The following is a 20045-nucleotide window of genomic DNA, read 5'->3' as shown; positions in this document are numbered from 1 at the left end:
TTAAAAAAGATTAGGCTGAATCGTGGTTTCAAACTACCATGTAAGCCCAGTAGGCAATTTAACTTTCTCCTCCTTCTCCGCTCTCCTGCACTGCACTCAATGTCCCTCTCCATCTCTCACTCTTTTTAGTTTCTTTTAAGGGAGATTAGAATTTCCATCTGAATGCAGAGAAGGAAACAACAGTTACTCTGTCCATTTTTCTCCTTGAGTGCTCCACAGCAGAGCAGCTTCAAGAGGGAGAGATAGAGAAAGAGATGGAGAGAGAGGTAGAGAGAGAGAGTGAGGGAGGAAAAGGAGAGAACATGAAAAAAAGGGGGACAAAAAAAAGTCCACCTACTTTGATGCGGGAGAGAAAGAAAGAAGCGGTTAGTGCTTTTGAGGTCTCCCAAGTCTGGGTGGCAGATAACATAAAATTATATTTATATCAGGATGACTGGTGAATTCAAATGTTAAAGCAATGGGAAGCAGCAGGAACAAGTGTCTGCAATGCAGAGTATTTATGTAAACCCCGAGTAGAAAATTCCTATTTGGAGGGAAAGTGGGCCGGGCGAGTGAGTGAGTCAATGCACTCCCCAATTATTGCCACCTGCACTTATTTTCAACACCACTTAAAGGAGCTGTTGGGTCTCCTCACAATGCCAGTTTAACAAGCACAAAAGGGACGGGGGGGACAAACTGGGGTACTGGACTGGGGGGTGGGTGGAGGAAGAGGTTATGCTGCTGCTTTTAGTCTTGCTGGTGGTGGCGGGAGGGGAGGGGTAAGAACAGGAGGGTGGGGGCTAGCAATTACTAGACCCATTTCTCATTCAAGCCCTGTTCTGTCCCCATCCCAGTTCTGAAGTATCCCCTGCCTAGGATGTATGGGCAGGTGAATGTGAGTAGATGAATGTAACACCACTAAAAATATAGGCTACATCAATAGGATGTACATTTATCAAAGTGGGACACACTTCAACTAAGTGGTCTAAGCATCTATCAGTGCCTTCAATTGCTTGGCCTTGATTTTAATGATCCAGTACATCTTTTAAATTGTGGACCATTTAATCTGGTGGTGGTGGCCATAGAGATCCATTAAATGACTTCAATATGTTGGAAGATACATGTCAGTCTATGGCGGTGGTCCTAATATATATGGTAACCCCAAAAAGTTGCCCCATTGTGGGCAATAAACAGACTTTCTGATTGGTCCAAAGTGATTGCAGTTTAAAAGAAAACCAGAAGTATGAGGAAGTGAGATGATCAACACAGTTGTGATTGAGGTGTACCTCTGACACTAACGCACAAGGGGGCTAAAAGCCTAATAAACTGCTCAAGTGGCACATTGTAAAACAAATTAACACCTGACAACAATACCTACCAGCCTCAAAGCCTTTCCATAGTCACAGCCTGTTCTCATATTAACTCAAATTCAACACGCATGAACCTTGGCAAGAAAGGTGCTGTTCAATATTTCACCTGCGTATAGCAATACATTGTATTCACATTCATGTGGATGGTTATCGGTACCTTAAACTCATTTGATATACATTAAACATAAAACACGAGCACATTTGTGAGAAAATTACATGCACAAAGGTTACATCCCAATGGCACCCTATTCCCTACACAGTGCACTACTTTACAGGGAATAGGGTGCCATTTAGGAAGCAAGCAAAGTAAAATGGTCTCACTTGTTATCCGCCAGGAAGTCAACCACAGACTTCTTCAGGCAGTACAGGTGGGCATCCACAAGGCCAGTTTTGATGTGCATCCTTGGATGTCTAAATGAAAGAGAGAGAGACAGAGACGTAGGGGGTAAATCAAATCACATGTTAACTAAAAAGCCATCGGAGACGTTTTAGATTGCATTACCTCTATCACTGTGTTGTAACATAGTAGTTGTTATAGAAACATTGTACTAACATGTCTTATTACATACTCTAGCAATTGGTTTGGAGTTGAGAGCAATTTTGCTATCACCCGAGAGGGCTAAGGATTATTCCCTATTTCACTTTTGTTAGAGTAATAACAGTGTTACTACACAGGTTTAAGGGGAACCGTAACTGGCTACTGAGAACACAGGTGGTGCCAGTACCACAGTTAATGTCACTGTTCATGGCACAACACACTATAAAGTATCCTGTAGCAGACACTGAGGCACCAAGCCTCTTTCTTTACATGAGCAAAACCACTTTTTGTTTTTCTTCTCCAGATGTTTTTTTAATTAGATGACAAAGAGTAAAAATAACTACAGTCTTTCATTTAGCTTTTCATTCTACCTCCTTAATTACTCTGTTGAAAGCAGTATGTGACAGAACAGAACATCTGTTATGATAAAAAGAAAAGAGGTGATATAAAAGTCCTGCATCTGTGTATTGTCCCCTGCCAGCCTCTGTCCACAGGCCCTGCCCCAGAAACGGTTGCCACTGTCATGGCAACCGTGTCCAGTCTGAACTGCAGTGAGTGCTGCGTTAACTGGTCAGATGCCAACACCAGCGGACCCCCCAATTGTTTTACAGCTTGCAATTGACATGACAATGCTCTGGGTATAGATCCTCTGTGTTCAGGCAGGGCAGGCTGCTATAGAGCCCAGCGCTAAAATGGCAACTTATTTCCTTTATAGTGCACTACAAGTAGTGCGCTACATAGGCAATAGGGTGCCATTTGAGACACAGCCCAGAGGCGGCTGCTTGCCTGCCCTGGAGGCCAGTCTAATTCATCTGAGAGCAGCAGCAGCCAGGCTGTCTGAGTGATGTGGGAAGTCTCTGAGTTGCAGCTGAAGGCAAACCAAAGGTTGTTGCACCAGGCAGGAAGAAAGAGATGGGAAAAACTCACAGGATCAGAGATTGTGGTGGTATCGTGTAGAAACGCTTTAATTGAGAATAATTGCTGTTTGGGTTTTATTTTTGAAGTCCTCGGGTAAAATGATCTTGATAATATAACGTTCTATACTTGCCGAATGGTGGTTAGTTACAGAATTAAATCTAAGCCTACAGTTGAAATTGCCTACAGAAGCCAACATCAATTCTCTAAGACAGTGATGTCAGTTAGCAAAGCTAGCACTGTATTCACAGTAGATATGGCCATGGTGAAAGCAGGCCTCATCCTGTGAGATGGCCTCTGTAAGCACTGCTCACATAAAGTGGCCAGGAGACCCGACTCCATAAACAGTTCCTTGGACAGAACCAAGGCAATGGATCATAAAAGGCCATATCATACACTCACTAGTCTATATTCTATATGACCTCTGGATCAGAGCACCAGGTGAAACAAATGAACCCTCCCCCTAACACCCACCATGATCAGAGTGGTGAAGCACCACCATAACAAACCGACTATCCAGCCTGCCTGGTGGTGTCACATTCAACTGGGCCCCCCATACGCCCCGTCTCCCCTTAATGTGACATTTATGAAGCGAAACCATAAGAAAACCATCTCATCTCCGGGGCTTTATGTGAGAGCCTCCCCTCTCCTCCTTTTCTTGGGTGAAGAATGCGATTTAAAACATAAATAAGTCAGGAGGTCTGTTTGGCGATGCAGATTTCAGAACCAGATGCTGGGCCGTATAAATCACGTTGTGAGGGGGAGGAGGGTAAACAGGCAAGAGGTAAATTATGACAACTTTGAGCCATTCCATTAACCAGCTCACAGAGGGGCCATGTGTTGAATCCACCAACAAGAGGCTGAAAACAGAGACAGGAATATTCTAGCACATCACACCACCCACATGTGGTCCCAATGTGGTCCTCCGGTCCACACACAGACCACAGCAAACAGGTTGTGTGTGTGTGTGTGAACTGTACGCCAAATGCAGATGGAAGTAAACAAAGATTTATAGGAACACCCAGCATCTGACATCCTTGTTTGGCACCTGTGGGGCCGGGCGGGCGGGCGGGCGGGCAGGGAGGGAGGCCAAGCAGGAGAGACACCCAGGGATCAGTGTACGGTGGCTGGGGGTCAGGTGTGGTCTGGCGAGGATGGGAGCGGTTGGGGGGGGGGGGGGGGTCGACAAGTGCCCTTTACGGAGCAGGACACCATGGTTAAACACAAGCAGGAGCGGCTACAGGCCTAGTCTATCCGTCTACATGCTGATGGAAGGATCCCCATTTGGGTGATAATTTTAGTAGAAATACAATACGCATCGTTTGGCCATAAGCCACTGCATTTCCAAAACAAGTCTAATGTGTTATTCCTGGTAGTCTAGGAGGCCTGGCTGATGAGTGAAACAGAACATTGTTGCAAAACTCCTCAGGCTACGGTGATTCACTCCCAAGCGTTATGACTGACTACTAAAAACCTCAGCATGAAGTAGGATCTACCTCCTAAATGAGCACATTCCACATGGCAGCAGTGCTGTGAGGTAATAGTCCTTGTGCTTCTCTCTGAGGGGACAGTGCTAACTGCTGTTCTGGACCTAGTCTGTGTCAACACCACTGCAAGGCCCAGACAAATTTGCTCAAGCATCCAGCTACATTTCGCTTTACTATAAAGACCTTGGCTCTTTGTCCTCTCTCGTGTCTGAGCACAGAAGGTAAATACAAACGGCCCCAAAATGTCCAGACTTGGGTAGTTAGCTGGGAAAATGTGCAGTTAAATGTATAGATTCCCTGCCATCGGACAATACATTGACGCTATTTAAAGAGAGGAATGTTTGAGGAGTGTGCTTCATGGCACACAGGGGACAAGACACATACTGTATTACTAGTTTTGCAATGGTACTACATTCTTCAAATATATTTAGTGTTGCGGGAACCAGGTACTGTAGACCTCAAGTGAATGAACAAATCCATGGTTTCATCTGGAAAGAGAATTAAACTATGGTAGCAGTAGCGTAGCTTAATCATGACAGGCCCAGGTGCCCCCAAAAAATGAAGGGCCCCTATCACCACCCATATTTCCCTTAAAATTTAAATAATTTTGTTGGTAAGGCTGTGTGTTAATATTACTAAGCATTGTAACAGCAGAGCAGAACCTAATCTATGGGCACATTTGACGCTGTTACCAGAGAAGCCGCAATATAGCCAACACATTCAGCACCATGGACGGCAGTCAGAAATTAACCCGTATAAGTCGATCAGCACCAAGGAAAGCACAAAGCGGTCAAAAAACACCCTATTTTTTCTGCAAATAATAGGCAATAGCCTATATTATAAAACCTAAACATATAGATCAATCTCTTGACAGAAACACAGAAAAACAGCTAATGACCCAGTACATGCTCGCTGAGGTTATGCACGGTGGCAAAATTGACATACCGGTATTTCAAATGATCTGCCTCCCGCAGAGGCCTATAGCAAAAACACCAGCAAATCAATCAAGAGGAGCATTCAAACAGATTTCTTAAATGGCAGCGTGTCTTTTAACAACATTCGACGGGCCTTGCGCTCTGCGAAGTCGTTGACTATGGCATTCATATCCATGGCTCTGGCCCTGGTGTTTTCAATGGACAGAATGGCCAACTCACTCAGTCTCTCCTGTCTCATGCTGCTCCTCAGGTATGATTTCATTATTTTCAGTTTGGAAAAGGAGTGCTCGGCACTGGCTACCGTTTTACAGGCAGAGTCATAAAAAGGAGCATCGCTGTAACTACTTCCCCAAATGTAGCAGTGACTGAATTGTAATCCACAATGAGCATCTTGGCCAGGTCTCTCACTGTAGTGTGCTTTGCTATTTCCTTCTTAAAACAGGCCATGAAAGAGAGTAATTGGCCATGGAAGCTTGCTGATATGTCTTTGCTGTAATGTTCAGCCAGCCAGCTGGCGGTCTTGTAGAGCGCATCATCATCATCATCATTATCATCTGCGTTGGCCAGGGTAGTGGGATGGATGGAGTCAAACTGACTAGATGTTGCCCGCAGACTTAAATCTGGTTGACAGCTGGTGGATAACGATGTCAAGGTTTGCATTAAAGACGTTGACTCTAAAACGACTCTCCCCATCAGACAGTCGCTCGTCCTCGCATAGCTCATCAAAATGACGCCTTGCCTTCTTTCTCCGAGTGTCTTCAAATGCGTTCTGATCTCCCCATTTGTCGGCAAGGTTCTTTGCAGTGACTTTGGCCTTCTCAAAATCCTGTCGGAATCCGGACAGGACCTCTATCATGTCCTTGAGTAGGCTGACTGCCCTGTGCAGGTCTGCGTCCTTGGCCTGTAGCATTTTGGAGACCAAGTTCACATTTTCTAAAATCTTAGTCTGCAGAACAACTAAATGCTGATTCACCCCTCTCGTCCTTCTTGTCACTTAAAGCACAATCTTGGTGAGGGCCTTCATTACGTCCACATATCTTTTTCTGATGCAAAATCAAATATACCACTCAACATTGACCATGTATAACAGTATCATAAAACTGTTTAATCTCTGGCACATTTTTGACAGAGTCGTTGAGAGCCAGGTTAAGCGGCTCTTTTTCGGATATTCTGGCCGGCACACCCGAATAGACCCCGCTCATGTTAGCAGCTCCATCATACTCCTGCCCACAACATTTAGAAATATCCAGCCCATTATCCTCTATGCTGCCCAGGATTTGATGTTGAAGCTCAGCTGCTGATGTGTCAGCAGTCTCCAGAAATCCCCAAAACAACTCTGTGATGGTCAGATCTGTGGCGACATTATTTGCATCCCTTATCACTTTCACATAGCGATAAACTTGGCTTAACTGGTCTACTTTGGATACGTCCGGTGTTGTGTCCATAATAATAGAAAGAAGGGAGAAAAAAAATGGGGCTTCCTGCATCTCTCCCTGAATGTCACACTTCACTTGCTCGGCTAAGATATAAATCAGCTCATTTTGGATTTGAGGACTGAGATAGTTAACGGATCCTGCAGGGCGTTCTAAAAGTTCTTTCAGAACTGGGTCGTAAAATGACAGCAGTTCAATTATACTGAGAAAATTCCCACTGTTGACCTGCCCCAGCTTTTCACGGTGCCCTCTGAACGCCAAATTACATGATGCATGTGTGAGTTACATTAACTATGCGCTCCAACACCTGTCGCCAGAAATTTGCTGCGTTACGCACGCCTCTCTCCATTTCTGCGTCAATAGTGCCATTGAGCATCCATTGCTCATATACCAAACAGGCACCCATGTGAATCTGGGATGTCTCATGGCATGCTATTTTGGATGTTAGATGGCGCCAATCTCTCACCCCATTCACCCACGCATCAGAGAAGTGGCACTCCGATCTCCGAACAGCAATCAAGGCTCACAATATGCGCAATCTAGCTTGGCCGAATAACATAGCCATGTACGTGGTAATTTGATTCCAGCCTTAGTTGTAGTGGTGTAACACAACACGGAAAAACACCGCCTTTTGTCATCTCTTGGGAATAGGCCAGTAGGCTTACACGAGCCTAATGCAATAACGTGCCGTTTAACTTTTGCATCCACATTTGTTGCATAATGCCCCCTGTCAGTTGAATAGGTAAAAAGATTGTCTGTCCCACTTCCACCTGTTTCCTCAGCCGCCACGATTCTAGCCTCGCCCTGCTCCTCTTCCTCCCCGCCCGGGGATAGCTTGTCCGGCCTGACTTGTGCTCAGGGTCGTATCCGCCGATACCTGACAACCTATATCCTCTGTCAAAGTTGCTTCTCTGGCACGATGGAACAGCTTGGCCTTGGTTCACTTGACCCGCTAAAAGCTGCTGCTGGCGATGAGAAACCTACATCCTCTTCTGGTCCTGCTACATTGCTTGTGCTAGCAATGGCTGCACATGAACTGCACTTAAAAAATGAATCTAATTAAAAATAATTTAATACTGTACTTCGTTTGCTTTATCATTTTTGGCCTTCCTCTTTTGGACTCCACTTTTGTGTTGATACATTGCTGATTTTTAAATCTGTAATTTTCTATTCTCGACTTTCTCTCTTTAATTATTTTTTTCTGTCCGTTCTCTTGATAGCTAGCTCAACTGTTGCTTAAAACGATGACAGAAACAACAGCGCTTTAGAGAGTATTTGCACAATGAATCCCAGAATGCATTTCATTATCTTTTAAGATGGTATTGAAACTAATCGAATAATATGATTTATTTAGCAAATTAATTTGATTTATTGTCATCAATACACTAAAATATCATGCTGACTTATGTAGTTAAAAAAACATTTTGACGGTGAAACCATCAGTGGGATCATTTATCATAGCCTAGGTTAAAGAAAGATCTTCTCGTCAAATCCTAGATGTGATGGACCCGCGTCAACAATTAATACTTGGGTATGGTGGCGCGGTATTCAAATTACATAGGGGGCCCGCAGACCCGGGGTCCATGTACGTCGCGGGCCCTGGTGCAACCGCACCGGCTGAAGCTACGCCACTGTATGGTAGTACATACTGTATGAAGGCTATGACTTCACCTCTGCTGAGATTACAGTGGAAAGTGGAGCAACATTGTATGCGAGAGGAACCTGCAGGAGCCTTCACACTGTCAAATCAATTCAGGGCCAACTCATATCACGTGTAGAAGGTTTTCAGCTTCCATTTCAGCTCACATGTGGAAATGGGTAGTGAAGGGTGTCACCACTCAGACAACTAGCATGGGGAAAATGTGGTGATAATCTAGGACAGGGGTCAAGAACATGCAGTTTGAGGACTGCAAAACAAAAAAAAAATACCGGTAAGATAACTGAAGAGATCATTATATTTAAGGACTGGATACTAACTTAAGATTCTAACACAAGATCAGCGTTTGTAACTTGCCCATTCGCATAACTCATGCATTGATATCAAAGGTCCCAGGTTAGCAGTACCACAGGACAGGACAGCAGCATGTGTGACAGCAGCCCAGCGTTCCCATTCCATACGTCACCCGGCCCATGTCTGTATAAATACAACGGCAGACAAGTAAAGACTCTGGAGACAGCTTAGACAAACAGCCAGGGAACGACTGGAGACTTTCAGACGTTTAACACCGTGTTCAAACTTCCTACACACTCCCCCATTAACCCGCAAAAAGAGGGTTAATGGGGGAAACGGAGTCAAAGAGACTTTTGACATCTTAGGCTGAAATAAGCGACAAAGCGTCGATACTTAGGTTAGCTTAAGAGTTAGGCTAGCCGACAGCTTTGAGATATCATAAAACTCACTACACCTCAGTCTCTCAATAAGTGGCCTAGCGCTCATTGACAACTTCTCTTTTAAAGCTCAACTAGGGTCGGTTGCTAATGTTAAAAAAATGCAAATAAGTTGAAGTTGTGCATGTTTGTGCCTGTTTATGTGTGGATACAATTTACATCTTGGGTAGGCCTTGATGTTTCCTATATACACACAAACACACACGTTTTTCAGTCTAAGTAAGCTCAGAATGAATGTAGTGTCACAAGTCCACATGGTCTGTGTCTATACATGTGTGTGTATTTACTAGAGCTGGGCGATATGGACAAAAATCCATATTTCGATAAAATGGCCTGAATTGGTGTGATAATGATAAATAGAACAATATGTTTATAACAACATGCACAACAGTTTTTATTTCATTATCCTTTAAACTACTAATTTGATGGTTGTAGCCATCAATTGTCCCAATAAAGGTCCAACGTGCCATTTTTATCTCAATATCAAATAATTGTTGGGTAACAATAAGTACCTGTCTAGGAGTGGTCTGAGTGGGGAAGGGAAAACTAAAAACGAACTTATTAGCAGAGAGGTTTGGAACTCTTTCTTACTGTTCTATTAACTCATTTACCGCTTGGTGATGCAGACCAAAAAACTCCATCCCACCAAAACAGGCTGACATTTCAGGCGGTCTTTTCAAACAGCTCTTACACTAGAAAGGGCATTCAAATCATGTTCACAATTTCACAGTAGTATTCCAACCTCATAGTGTGGAAATACAGTGCATTTGGAAAGTATTCAGACCCCTTGACTTTTTTCCACATTGTTATGTTATAGCCTCATTCTAAAATGGATACTCTTTTTTTAACTCATTAAATCGACACACAATACCAGATAATGACAAAGCGAAAACAGGTTTTCATAAGTTAACAAATGTATTACAAATTTAAAACAGAAATACCTTATTTACAATAGTATTCAGACCATTTGCTATGAGACTCGAAATTGAGCTCAGGTGCATCCTGTTTCCATTAATCATCCTTGAGATGTTTCTACAACATGATTGGAGTCCACCTGTGGTAAATTCAATTGATTGGACATAATTTGGAAAGGCACACACCTATCTATATAAAGGTCATACAGTTGACAAGCCGTGAGGTGGAAGGAATTGTCCGTAGATCTCCGAGACAGGATTGTGTCGAGGCACAGCTCTGGGGAAGGGTACCAAAACATTTCTGCAGCATTGAAGTTCCCCAGGAACACAGTGGCCTCCATCATTCTTAAATGTAAGACGTATGGAACCACCAAGACGCTATCTAAAGCTGGCCGCCCAGCCAAATTGAGCAATCCGGGGAGAAGGGCCTTGGTCAGGAAGGTGACCAAGAACCCGATGGTCACTCTGACAGAGCTCCAGAGTTCCTCTGTGGACTTTGTGGTAGAGTGGCCAGACGGAAGCCACTCCTCAGTAAAAGGCACATGACAGCACGCTTTGAGTTTGCCAAAAGGCACCTAAAGGCTCTCAGACCATGATAAACAAGATTCTCTGGTCTGATGAAACCAACATTGAACTTTTTGTCCTGAATGCCAAGCATCACATCTGGAGGAAACCTGGAGCATGGTGGTGGCAGCATCATGCTGTGGGGATGTTTTTCAGCGACAGGGACTGGGAGACTAGTCAGGATTGATGGAAAGATGAACGGAGCAAAGTACGAGAGATCCTTGATGAAAACCTGCTCCAGAGCGCTCAGGACCTCAGACTGGGGCGAAGGTTCACGTTCCAACAGGAAAACGACCCTAAGCTTCGGGACAAGTCTCTAAATGTCCTTGAGTGGCCCACCCAGAGCCCAGACTTGAACCCAACCGAACATCTCTAGAAAGACCTGAAAATAGCTGTGCAGCGACGCTCTCCATCCAACCTGACAGAGCTTGAGAAGATCTGCAGAGAAGAATGGGAAAAACTTCCCAAATACAGGTGTACCAAGTTTGTAGTGTCATACCCAAGAAGACTCGAGGCTGTAATCACAAAGTACTGAGTAAAGGGTCTGAATACTTATGTAAATGTGATATTTTCAGTTTTTTTGTGTACATTTGCAAACATTTCTAAAAAACTGTTTTTGCTTTGTCATTATGGGGTATTTTGTGTAGATTAATGAGGGGAAAAAAACGATTTAATCAATTTTATAATAAGGCTGTAACGTAACAAAATGTGGTAATATACAAGGGGTCTGAATACTCCCGAAGGCACTATATATATAAAACACAGGAAATCACCTTTTTGGCTGCACTGCACAATCACCCATATTAGCAAACTTATTCCACTTCAAACTTGACATTTCTCTAGTATAGGCTACTTATCATAATCAACGATATCAGAAAAATGCTAACAATAAGTGATTGATATGGTCGGTGTCGATATTTTTTGGTTTATCGTCCCAGCTCTAGTATGTACGTACATGTGTGTGTGTGTGTGTGTGTGTGTGTGTGTGTGTATCTCCACATTAGCGTGTGTGTGTGTGGCTGATTTCCTTTTGCAGGGAAGCGTGCTTGCAGCTGTTGCGGCCCCTCTCTTATTGGGCAGGATTTACAGTGGCTCTGGCTCCCTGAAGTATTTACGAGCTCCCAACAGACCAGCTCCCACAGCCCAGCCAAGAGCCCAGGACCTGAGTCCACAGCCCAATACCAGCACCCCAAGACCAAAGCCCAGACCATAACCCAGAGCCAGACCTACACCCCAGAACCAAAGCCTAAGAGCAGAGACCATATTTACAGTGTCTCAGAGTAGGAGTGCTGATCTAGGATCAGGGGCCACATCTATAGTATCGGAGTAGAAGTGCCCATCTAGGATCAGGGGCCGTATCTATAGAGTCAGAGTAGGAGTGCTGATCTAGGATCAGGGGCCGCATCTATAGTATCAGAGTAGAAGTGCCCATCTAGGATCAGGGGCCGTATCTATAGTATAGTGTCAGAGCAGGAGTTCTGATCTAGGATCAAGTCCCCCCCGTCCACGTAAACTTATTACGATCTAGAAGGTAAAAGCGATCCTATATCACTACTCTGAGATGCTGTGTGAATCCTGGCCCAGGGCTGCAGTCCAGGCCCTGGTAGGGTGCTGACAGCTTCCACAGCCTCTTCCTATTGCAGCACAGGCATCATACACACATGCCACACTGGGGACGCAACATAATGCTACAAAGGGGTTCATGATTCGCACCAGTATTTGATCATTATTGAGATAAGCTATTTATTTAAAAAAAAGAATGCCTATGGTGTTCTATCAGCTCTAAACAGCCTAATCCCAAGATGTATTTCATGGTGGGCAGCACATCTACAAGTATTTTACATCAATATGTCATTTTATCCATCTGGCCAGGTATACATGTAGGATTTAAGCTACACCTTTGGCAATTGAACAAACATTAATTCTGCTTGAAATCTTTTAAGACTTAGGGTGGTGATGGAATAAGACCTTAACTAGAAGGCTTAGGAACAGCCAAATGCAAGCAAGCACACACACACACACACACACCTCAACGCTAAAGCCTCTTGAAAAACACATCTAAATGGATGTTGGAAAAAGAGAGAGAACAAGTGAAAGAAAAGAAAAAGGGCCACAGCATGCACTCAGCTGGAACAGGGGGTCTGCCGTGGAAAAACAGCAGAACGCAGCCAAAGCAGGAGCAAATCCCTGTATAGCTGGAGTAATTGGCAAGTCTCATGACAGTCAAGGCTGGGGAGTGCTGTGTTTTTATTAGCAATCCCACACAAATGAAGGGTCAGAGCTGAGCAAGTTTGCATTGTTCCTTCCAACAATCCTCCACTCCCACGCCTTACCTTGTGTGCTCGCTCGCGCATGCACGCGCGCACACACACACTCGCGCACACACGCACACACACGCACACAAAAAAAAAAACCTGGTGGCTTGATAAGGATTGGGAGAAAAATAGCAAGCTAGCAGTCAGAACAGGAATAGCTATAAAATATGTATCCCTGAATTGCTAAACCGGAGAGGTGTTAGTTGTTGTGCTTCCCAGTTCCAGGTTGCATTATTTATTAAGTACTTCAACACAGCAATTACAAGATTTGAATGAAAATCCTACAAGGCATCCAATAACATCCCATTAGAGTAAATACATTGCCTGGTAGATAATGAGCAGTATCAGAGCCATACGCGATATAGCCTATGGAGTCTACATTATGCCTCTGAGCAATGCATTTGAGTAATAACCAATGTTAACCATTGGTTGTGCTGCTCAAGTAATACTCACTTTCTCATGATGGACTTCCTGATGACCAGACCTTCGTCCAGGTCGGCCTCGTTGGCCATAAAGAGGAGCCTCTTCCCTGTTCCGTCCACGCCAACAAAGTCCCTCTGCTCCCCTGGGAGAAGGAAGACACCAGATGAACAATCACACAGCAATGGCTAAGATCTCACCACACGGCTAACAAGCTTGCTATCTGCCCGGCTTGTAAACTAACATCCAGGCCTATGGATGTTCACTGGGTTTAATAAGACAGATTTAAAACATTTTTTTTTTTAAGAGTTTGATTGTAGAATATTACAAGCAAATGAACAGTTAACCGAGGAATAGCCTTATTTGGAAATGCAACTTCAAAAGTCTCAATGTCATCCATTAAACTACTGCCAGATTATATGACGTGGTAGTGCGGTGTATCACTTTTTTGTGCAGACCTGGTGTAATACTGGCAGTTGTGTAATTTTGTGAATCTTGTGTACCCGTTTTTTTCTTGCCCTTCTGTCCGGGGACAGTCTCCGTGAACTCGTGGGCTTTGCTCATCAGCATTGAGAGGGTGGCATTGTGAGCCCGGAACAGGTCAACCACCTCGTGGAGAGCAGCGTCCGTTATCAGGTCACAGCTCACCACCAAGATGTCCGTCTGGAGGGAGACATGGAGGACCACAGAGATTCATAAGCATCGTGCCTTGACAAAACAATTTAGGCAACAGGGATCTTGACCCAGGAGGAGATTAAATGTCTCTGCTGTAACCAAGAAGCTTGGATGGCTAGCAAGTTAGCAAATCAAATGCATAGCTGGAGCGCTGAGCCGGATATCATTTATTTATAATATATTTGTACAAAATTACGGTATTGAAAATCATACCGCCGAAATATACCGTTTATACAGTATACCGGGGTATCGCCCAAGCCTAAACAACACTAATGTTAAGACAGTTAGTGGCTTGAGAAGAGGAGGATGGGTTTTCACTCAAGACAGTCAGGCCCCACTAAACGGTTGTATTGGATCACAGATACAACAGAGAACTCGGAACACATAGCAGTTCATGACTTGGATAGGAGAATATCACAGCTGACACTAGTCAAAAGGGCATACAAGTTACAATTCATTTATCTCTAAAAGGAAAGAAAGACAGTGATGACCTAGGACAATATCCTCTTCAACTTTTTCTACAGCATGCCCAGGACCCTTTCACATCAGAGTCCGTGACATTATTCTGCCTAATAGGAGGAACACCCTTCAAATGAAATTGAAAATACATTTAGCTGTCCCTAGCCAATGCTCAACAACTTATCACGCACTCCAGCCTTGAAATACACTTTATTTCGTCCAGCTTTACGTTATGCTCAAAACACCCGAGCTTCTTCGCAGCTGTGACATTCGTCTCAAACGACGTGCATATATGCATGAACATATGAGCCAACGATGCTCAAAAAGTCCTTAGTGCATGAAAAGTTTGGCCATGTTTTCTTAACGACAGTCACAATAAAAATGGGTTCATAAGAGGGGTGGGCAAAGTGGAGAGAGAGCGGTGGAGGGAGAGAGAGGTGGAGAGAGAGGAGAGTGGAGAGAGATGGAGGGAGGAAGGGAGAGTGGAGAGAGAGAGAGGGAGGTGGAGAGAAAGAGAGAGCGAGAAGGAGCGTTAAAGGATGGTGAACCTCCTTGATAAACATTGCGCTCTCCTAACTCCCAGGCAGCCTAGCGTAGTGTAGCAAGGGGCACAGGGGAATCCAGCGATTAATCCTGCGCTGCATTTGCCATTGTTTCTGTTTGAGATGTCTGGTTCCCATCTGCTCTGGCCATCTTGGGCCTGTGGATAAATAAACAGGGAAGGCGAGTGAGGAGTGAGGCCTGTTAAAGCATGCCTGGCTCTATAAAGGCTGCATGCCTCATTGGGGAGGCCTGGGGAGAGGCCCTGCCGTGACGTTCTGCACACGGGGCACGCAGCTCAGCAGTCAGGCTCTGTGAGGCTCTGCTCTGCTCCACAGTCCACAGCACACATGGTCAACAGATAACAACCAAGCCAGAGCCAGGGGCCCCAATTCCACTGTCTGTCTCTGTGCTACTGGAGAGAGACTACCGGAGCATCTTCTCCTATTGTTAATCCCAACACTATGGTTTTCAGACCGGTTTTAGTTGTTAGAACAGACATGTGTGGGGGTGAGGGTTTGCTTTCAACATATATTGTCAAGAAAGACTTTGAAGCTCTGTAAAACTTTTCACAGTAAATCGTGACGAAGTAACATTTGCTTGAAATATATCCCGTTGAGTGTCTCTTTGAGGCACAAGTTACATGACCACGACATAAATAGAAATAGGCTACACTTACTATATTCAGGTCAGGTCACATAACTACATACGCATCTAATACATCTGGCTGTACAATGTTGTATACTGTCGCAGCTGGGATAAACCCCATTAGGTGAAGTCACAATGTCAGAGTAAACTGATTTGCTAGACAGGGCCTAATGGTTAAACACACAGCACTCATTTCTATTTCTGAGCCCCAAGTTAACCAATGGCAAAAAGCCCTTTGTTACTGCTGGTCAATAGGGAGCGGTCTGTCTGTCGCCCCACACGCTGTCCCGTCGGGTGGTAGGTTGGTGGGTCGGAGGCGGACTGAGGGTTGTCAGACCGTCAGTAGGCAACTCTGTGGCTGTCCCAAATGGCACCCTATTCCCTATATAGTGCACTACTTTTGACCTGAGCCCCGTGGGCCCTAGTCAACAGTAGTGCGCAAGACAGTGAGTAGGGTGCCATTTGGGACGTAATATGTGACACTGGAATGGTGTCAGCTGGAGGATTATCTGACAGGGTTTGTGGCCTTTCAGCAGGCCTGATCTCTGGTGGTTAGGTCAGGGCCACCCACACTGCCTGCCTCCCCTGCCTGGTTCTGCCTGGTTGCCCCAAGGCCCTGTTCCCCCTCCCAGGCTCCCTCCCCTCTCAGCCAGGTGAGACCACCCTGCACGCAGCACTGTGGAGAGGGTGTGCTCTCTCTATCTGACAGGAGTGCCTGCCCGCTCGATTCCTGCTGTCTCTACACAGTCCATAGACGGACACACACGGCACGCACAAACACACACATTGAGCATATACACGGAGCACGCACACACAACACGCACGCACGCTCATTGAGCGGACTAATCAATCAGCCAGACACCTCTGGTTTCATAAGGCTAAGTCTCTGCTGAGCACTCTCAACTTGGCATTTACAGTTGAGACGTTCCAGTGACAACTGATCTGGATTTAACAGTTTGGGTTATGTGTGCATGAATAATAATGCGGAGGGAGGCCTTTTTCAATATGCATTTTGTCCCATAGTTAAGGCTAATAATATCCCACAATAGTTACAATTGCATTACAATACAATTACTTTCTAATCATTCTTATTCATACCTCATCACCAACAATTGCCCAAAAATGAAATATCAGAAAAATATTGACTGGTTCAAACTTGTTTTAGCCTTATTCAAGAGTAGTCTCTTTTATTGTATGCACTTATGACTGAGGGGGAGCTCTACCAAAAGCTCTGTGTGTGTGTGTGTGTGTGCGTGTGCATGGGAGGGAATAGTAAGAACTCCTGACCTCCCGCTCTCATTCAACCATGTCTCCTGTGTCCCCACTCGCATGAGAAGCCTGCTCTGTGTCATACATACTGCCCAAATCACAGACGTCAATGTGGCTTAATGCTTAAATCACTACACTGAACACAAAGTCCTTGTACACTAATCTTTTTCTCAATATGTGACTTTAGGCAAATGGAATTTACATTATTTAGTCAGATACACCCATCATTCCCCAGGTGCAGTGTGTTCGTGTTGATGGGATGGTCTGGGAGGGGAGAGACAACAGAGTAATTCCTATGCAGGGATTTGGAGCCCCATTGCCGGGTTTCCTCTCTCATCACCTCAGGGTCGGTTTGTGTGCTGGGGGACTGTGCAATTCAATGCCTTTAATCTACGTGACTGTGCTGGATTAGGTATAAAAGCATGTGGAGGCACTGGGAGGGAAGGAGGGAGGGAGCATGCTGGAGCCAGTCCCTTTCTCTCCCTGGAGGCCAGCTGAGCCCGCTTGGTTCTGTTTGCCCCCAGACAGTCAATGGATATGTCTGTGTTTTTGTAATGTGGCTTTACTGTAAGTTTAATGCAAACAGAGTCTGAATAGGGGCTCATGAGTCTGAACTTGTCTTAATACTTCATACAGTTACAATACAACATCTCTGGTTTACTTACTCCTTACTAGAATAAATCAATGTGTATAAAACCATAACGAAAATCATTGAATATGATCTAATTTGGACAACAACAAAAAAAATGACAAAATATAGAAAGATAGGCCATCCAGTCAACAGTCCATATCCCTCCCCTCTGTACCCCAGTGATCCCAGACCCATCAACATGTCTCCTTGTCCTGGCTCCAGAATGCTACAGACCAGGGTGGGTTTCAGTGATCCTCTCCGTGCGTTGGACAGCACCGGGCTGCTTCTGACATCATCTGTTTGAAGAGCAGCAAGGGGAGGGGGAGAGAGGGGAACGGCTGTAGGGAAGGAGTGGGGGAGGCAGGTTTGCAGCAGGTGAAATGAGGCCCTTCGCTTAGCCGGGGCCAGGAACGCACGGGTCAGTGGTCACCCAGCGGCACACAGGATCTCCTGCTTTAATAGCCTCGCTGACCTCAGTCTTTCCATACTGTGTCCAGGTGAAACATGGGGCGCCTGTCTTCTATAGGCTCGTTCTGGGGCTAGTAGTACCCTCACTCCCTCACTGGCTGAACCACCTTCACCAGCTACAGCCCTACCCACACTGACACACTCTGAGAACATTTGTCCAGGCATTTTCTCCCATTTTCTCATTCTTTCAAATGATCAGCCATTATCAGCTAACTGTGCCCCCCAAATACCAAAGCAATTAATCATTGATTCCACCTTATCAACAAGGTGCTCTACTATGAGACCATGTTGTCTTGGACATACAGCACACTCATGTGGTCTGCATTGATAGGCCTGTACAGTATATTGATAGATATCACATTCAAAATGACATTAAACACATTAAAATCTCCAGTTTACAATAAGTATGATACATTAAACAGTATTTAGTGCTGAAAGTCAAATCTCAACCTGAAATCAGTTTATTCAACTCCACATTATTTTTTGGGCAAATTTCCCATTGACTTCATTGGATGATTTACGTCAACTTCCTAGTAATACACCCATAAGTAAAGGTTAGGATTTAACCCCCAGGAGCTCCCACATTAGATCTAGCCAACGCATGGGCAGAGAGCAGCCAATCTTATCCTCCATATGGGCCCTTGTCAAAAGGAGCGCACTATGTAGGGAATAGGCTGCCATTTGAGATGCACTTTATGAGATCAACTGTCTGAGTCTGTGACCCACCTTTATTTTCTGTTGAATGTGTCTGAGGGCGTCTGCGGTGCCCATGTCAGCATCCTCCTGGATACACACTATGTCTAACTTCATCTTCACATCCAGCTTCGTCTTGGGGTCTGTGCTGATCATCTTCTGCACCTCTTTGGTTGTGATCACAATTACCTCTATTGAGGACCAACAAAGATGTTTAGGAATACTAAACCCAGTCACTCATATGGGACAAATGGCAGAATGTATTACTTACTTACTTGCAGAATATATGCATTAAAAAAATCATTCAAAACACTTAAAATGTAATACTTGCTTCTTTACACATCGAAAACATTGTAACGGTTGTCTTGACTGCAGAAATTTTCCTTCTAAAGTAGTTTGCTTACTGTTGCTGTATTTAGCCTTGTAAAAGCTAATTGCAGGGCTTTGCTAGTTGGCTGCTAACAGTAAATACTGCCACACATAAAGTTACTATAGGGACTGGGATGGCTCTGACTAGACTACGTCTTTCAGGTGGGATAGTATGCATTTTCGTGTTACATATCCAAATCAACTACAGTGCCTTCAGAAAGTATTCACACCCCCTGACTTTTTCCACATTTTGTTGTGTTACAGCCTGAATTTAAAATGTATTAAAATAAAAACATTTGTCACTGACTTACACACAATACCCCATCTCTAAGTAAAAAAAATCTATTAAAAAAGAAAAGCTGAAATGTCTTGAGTCAATAAGTATTCAACCCGTTTGTAATGGCAAGCCTAAATAAGTTCAGGAGCAAAAATGTGCTTAACAAGTCACAAACAGTTAGAGTTTAATGGTTGTGATAGAAGACTGATGGATCAACAACATTGTAGTTATTCCAGAATAGTAACCTAATTGACAGAGTGAAAAGAAGGAAGCCTGTACAGAATAGAAATGTCCCCAAATATGCATTGTGTTTGAAACAAGGCACTAAAGTAATACAGCAAAAAGTGTTATGTTTCGGGCTAATCCAATACAACACATTACGGAGTACCCCGCTCCATATTTCCAAGTATAGTGGTGGCTGCTTCATGTTATGGTTATGCTTGTAATTGTTAAGGACTGGGGAGTTTTTCAGGACAAAAAAAAAGAAGAAAAAGAATGGAGCTAAGCACAGGCAAAATCCTAGAGGAAAACCTGGATCAATCTGCTTTCCGCCATACACTGGAAGACAAATTCACCTTTCAGCATGACAATAACCTAAAACACAAGGCCAAATCTACACTTGAGGTGATTACCAAGACAGTGAATGTTCCTGAGTGGCCGAGTTACAGATTTGACTTAAATCTACTTTAAAATCTATGGCAAGACATGAAAACTAATTTGACAGAGCTTGAAGAATTTCTTAAAGAACAGAGGGTAAA

General features: G+C 44.3%; 1 protein-coding gene across 1 annotated transcript in view; it reads right to left on the bottom strand.

Moving 5' to 3' along the window:
* The window catches only part of LOC115157001 (translation initiation factor eIF-2B subunit gamma-like), a 47207-nt gene that overhangs the window by 21480 nt on the left and 5682 nt on the right, over window positions 1-20045 (bottom strand). Inside the window, exons 3-6 of the mRNA XM_029704833.1 lie at window positions 18675-18832; window positions 13762-13921; window positions 13292-13403; window positions 1671-1760 (exon numbers count right to left, since the gene is read on the bottom strand). Coding sequence (XP_029560693.1) covers window positions 1671-1760; window positions 13292-13403; window positions 13762-13921; window positions 18675-18832 — 520 coding nt within the window. The remainder of the gene's footprint in view (window positions 1-1670; window positions 1761-13291; window positions 13404-13761; window positions 13922-18674; window positions 18833-20045) is intronic.

Source organism: Salmo trutta, chromosome 21 (assembly GCF_901001165.1).
Source record: "Salmo trutta chromosome 21, fSalTru1.1, whole genome shotgun sequence".
In the NCBI taxonomy this organism is placed as follows: Eukaryota; Metazoa; Chordata; class Actinopteri; order Salmoniformes; family Salmonidae; genus Salmo; species Salmo trutta.
The sequence above is the reverse complement of the archived record's forward strand: the minus strand, read 5'-3'. Positions and strand labels throughout refer to the sequence as shown.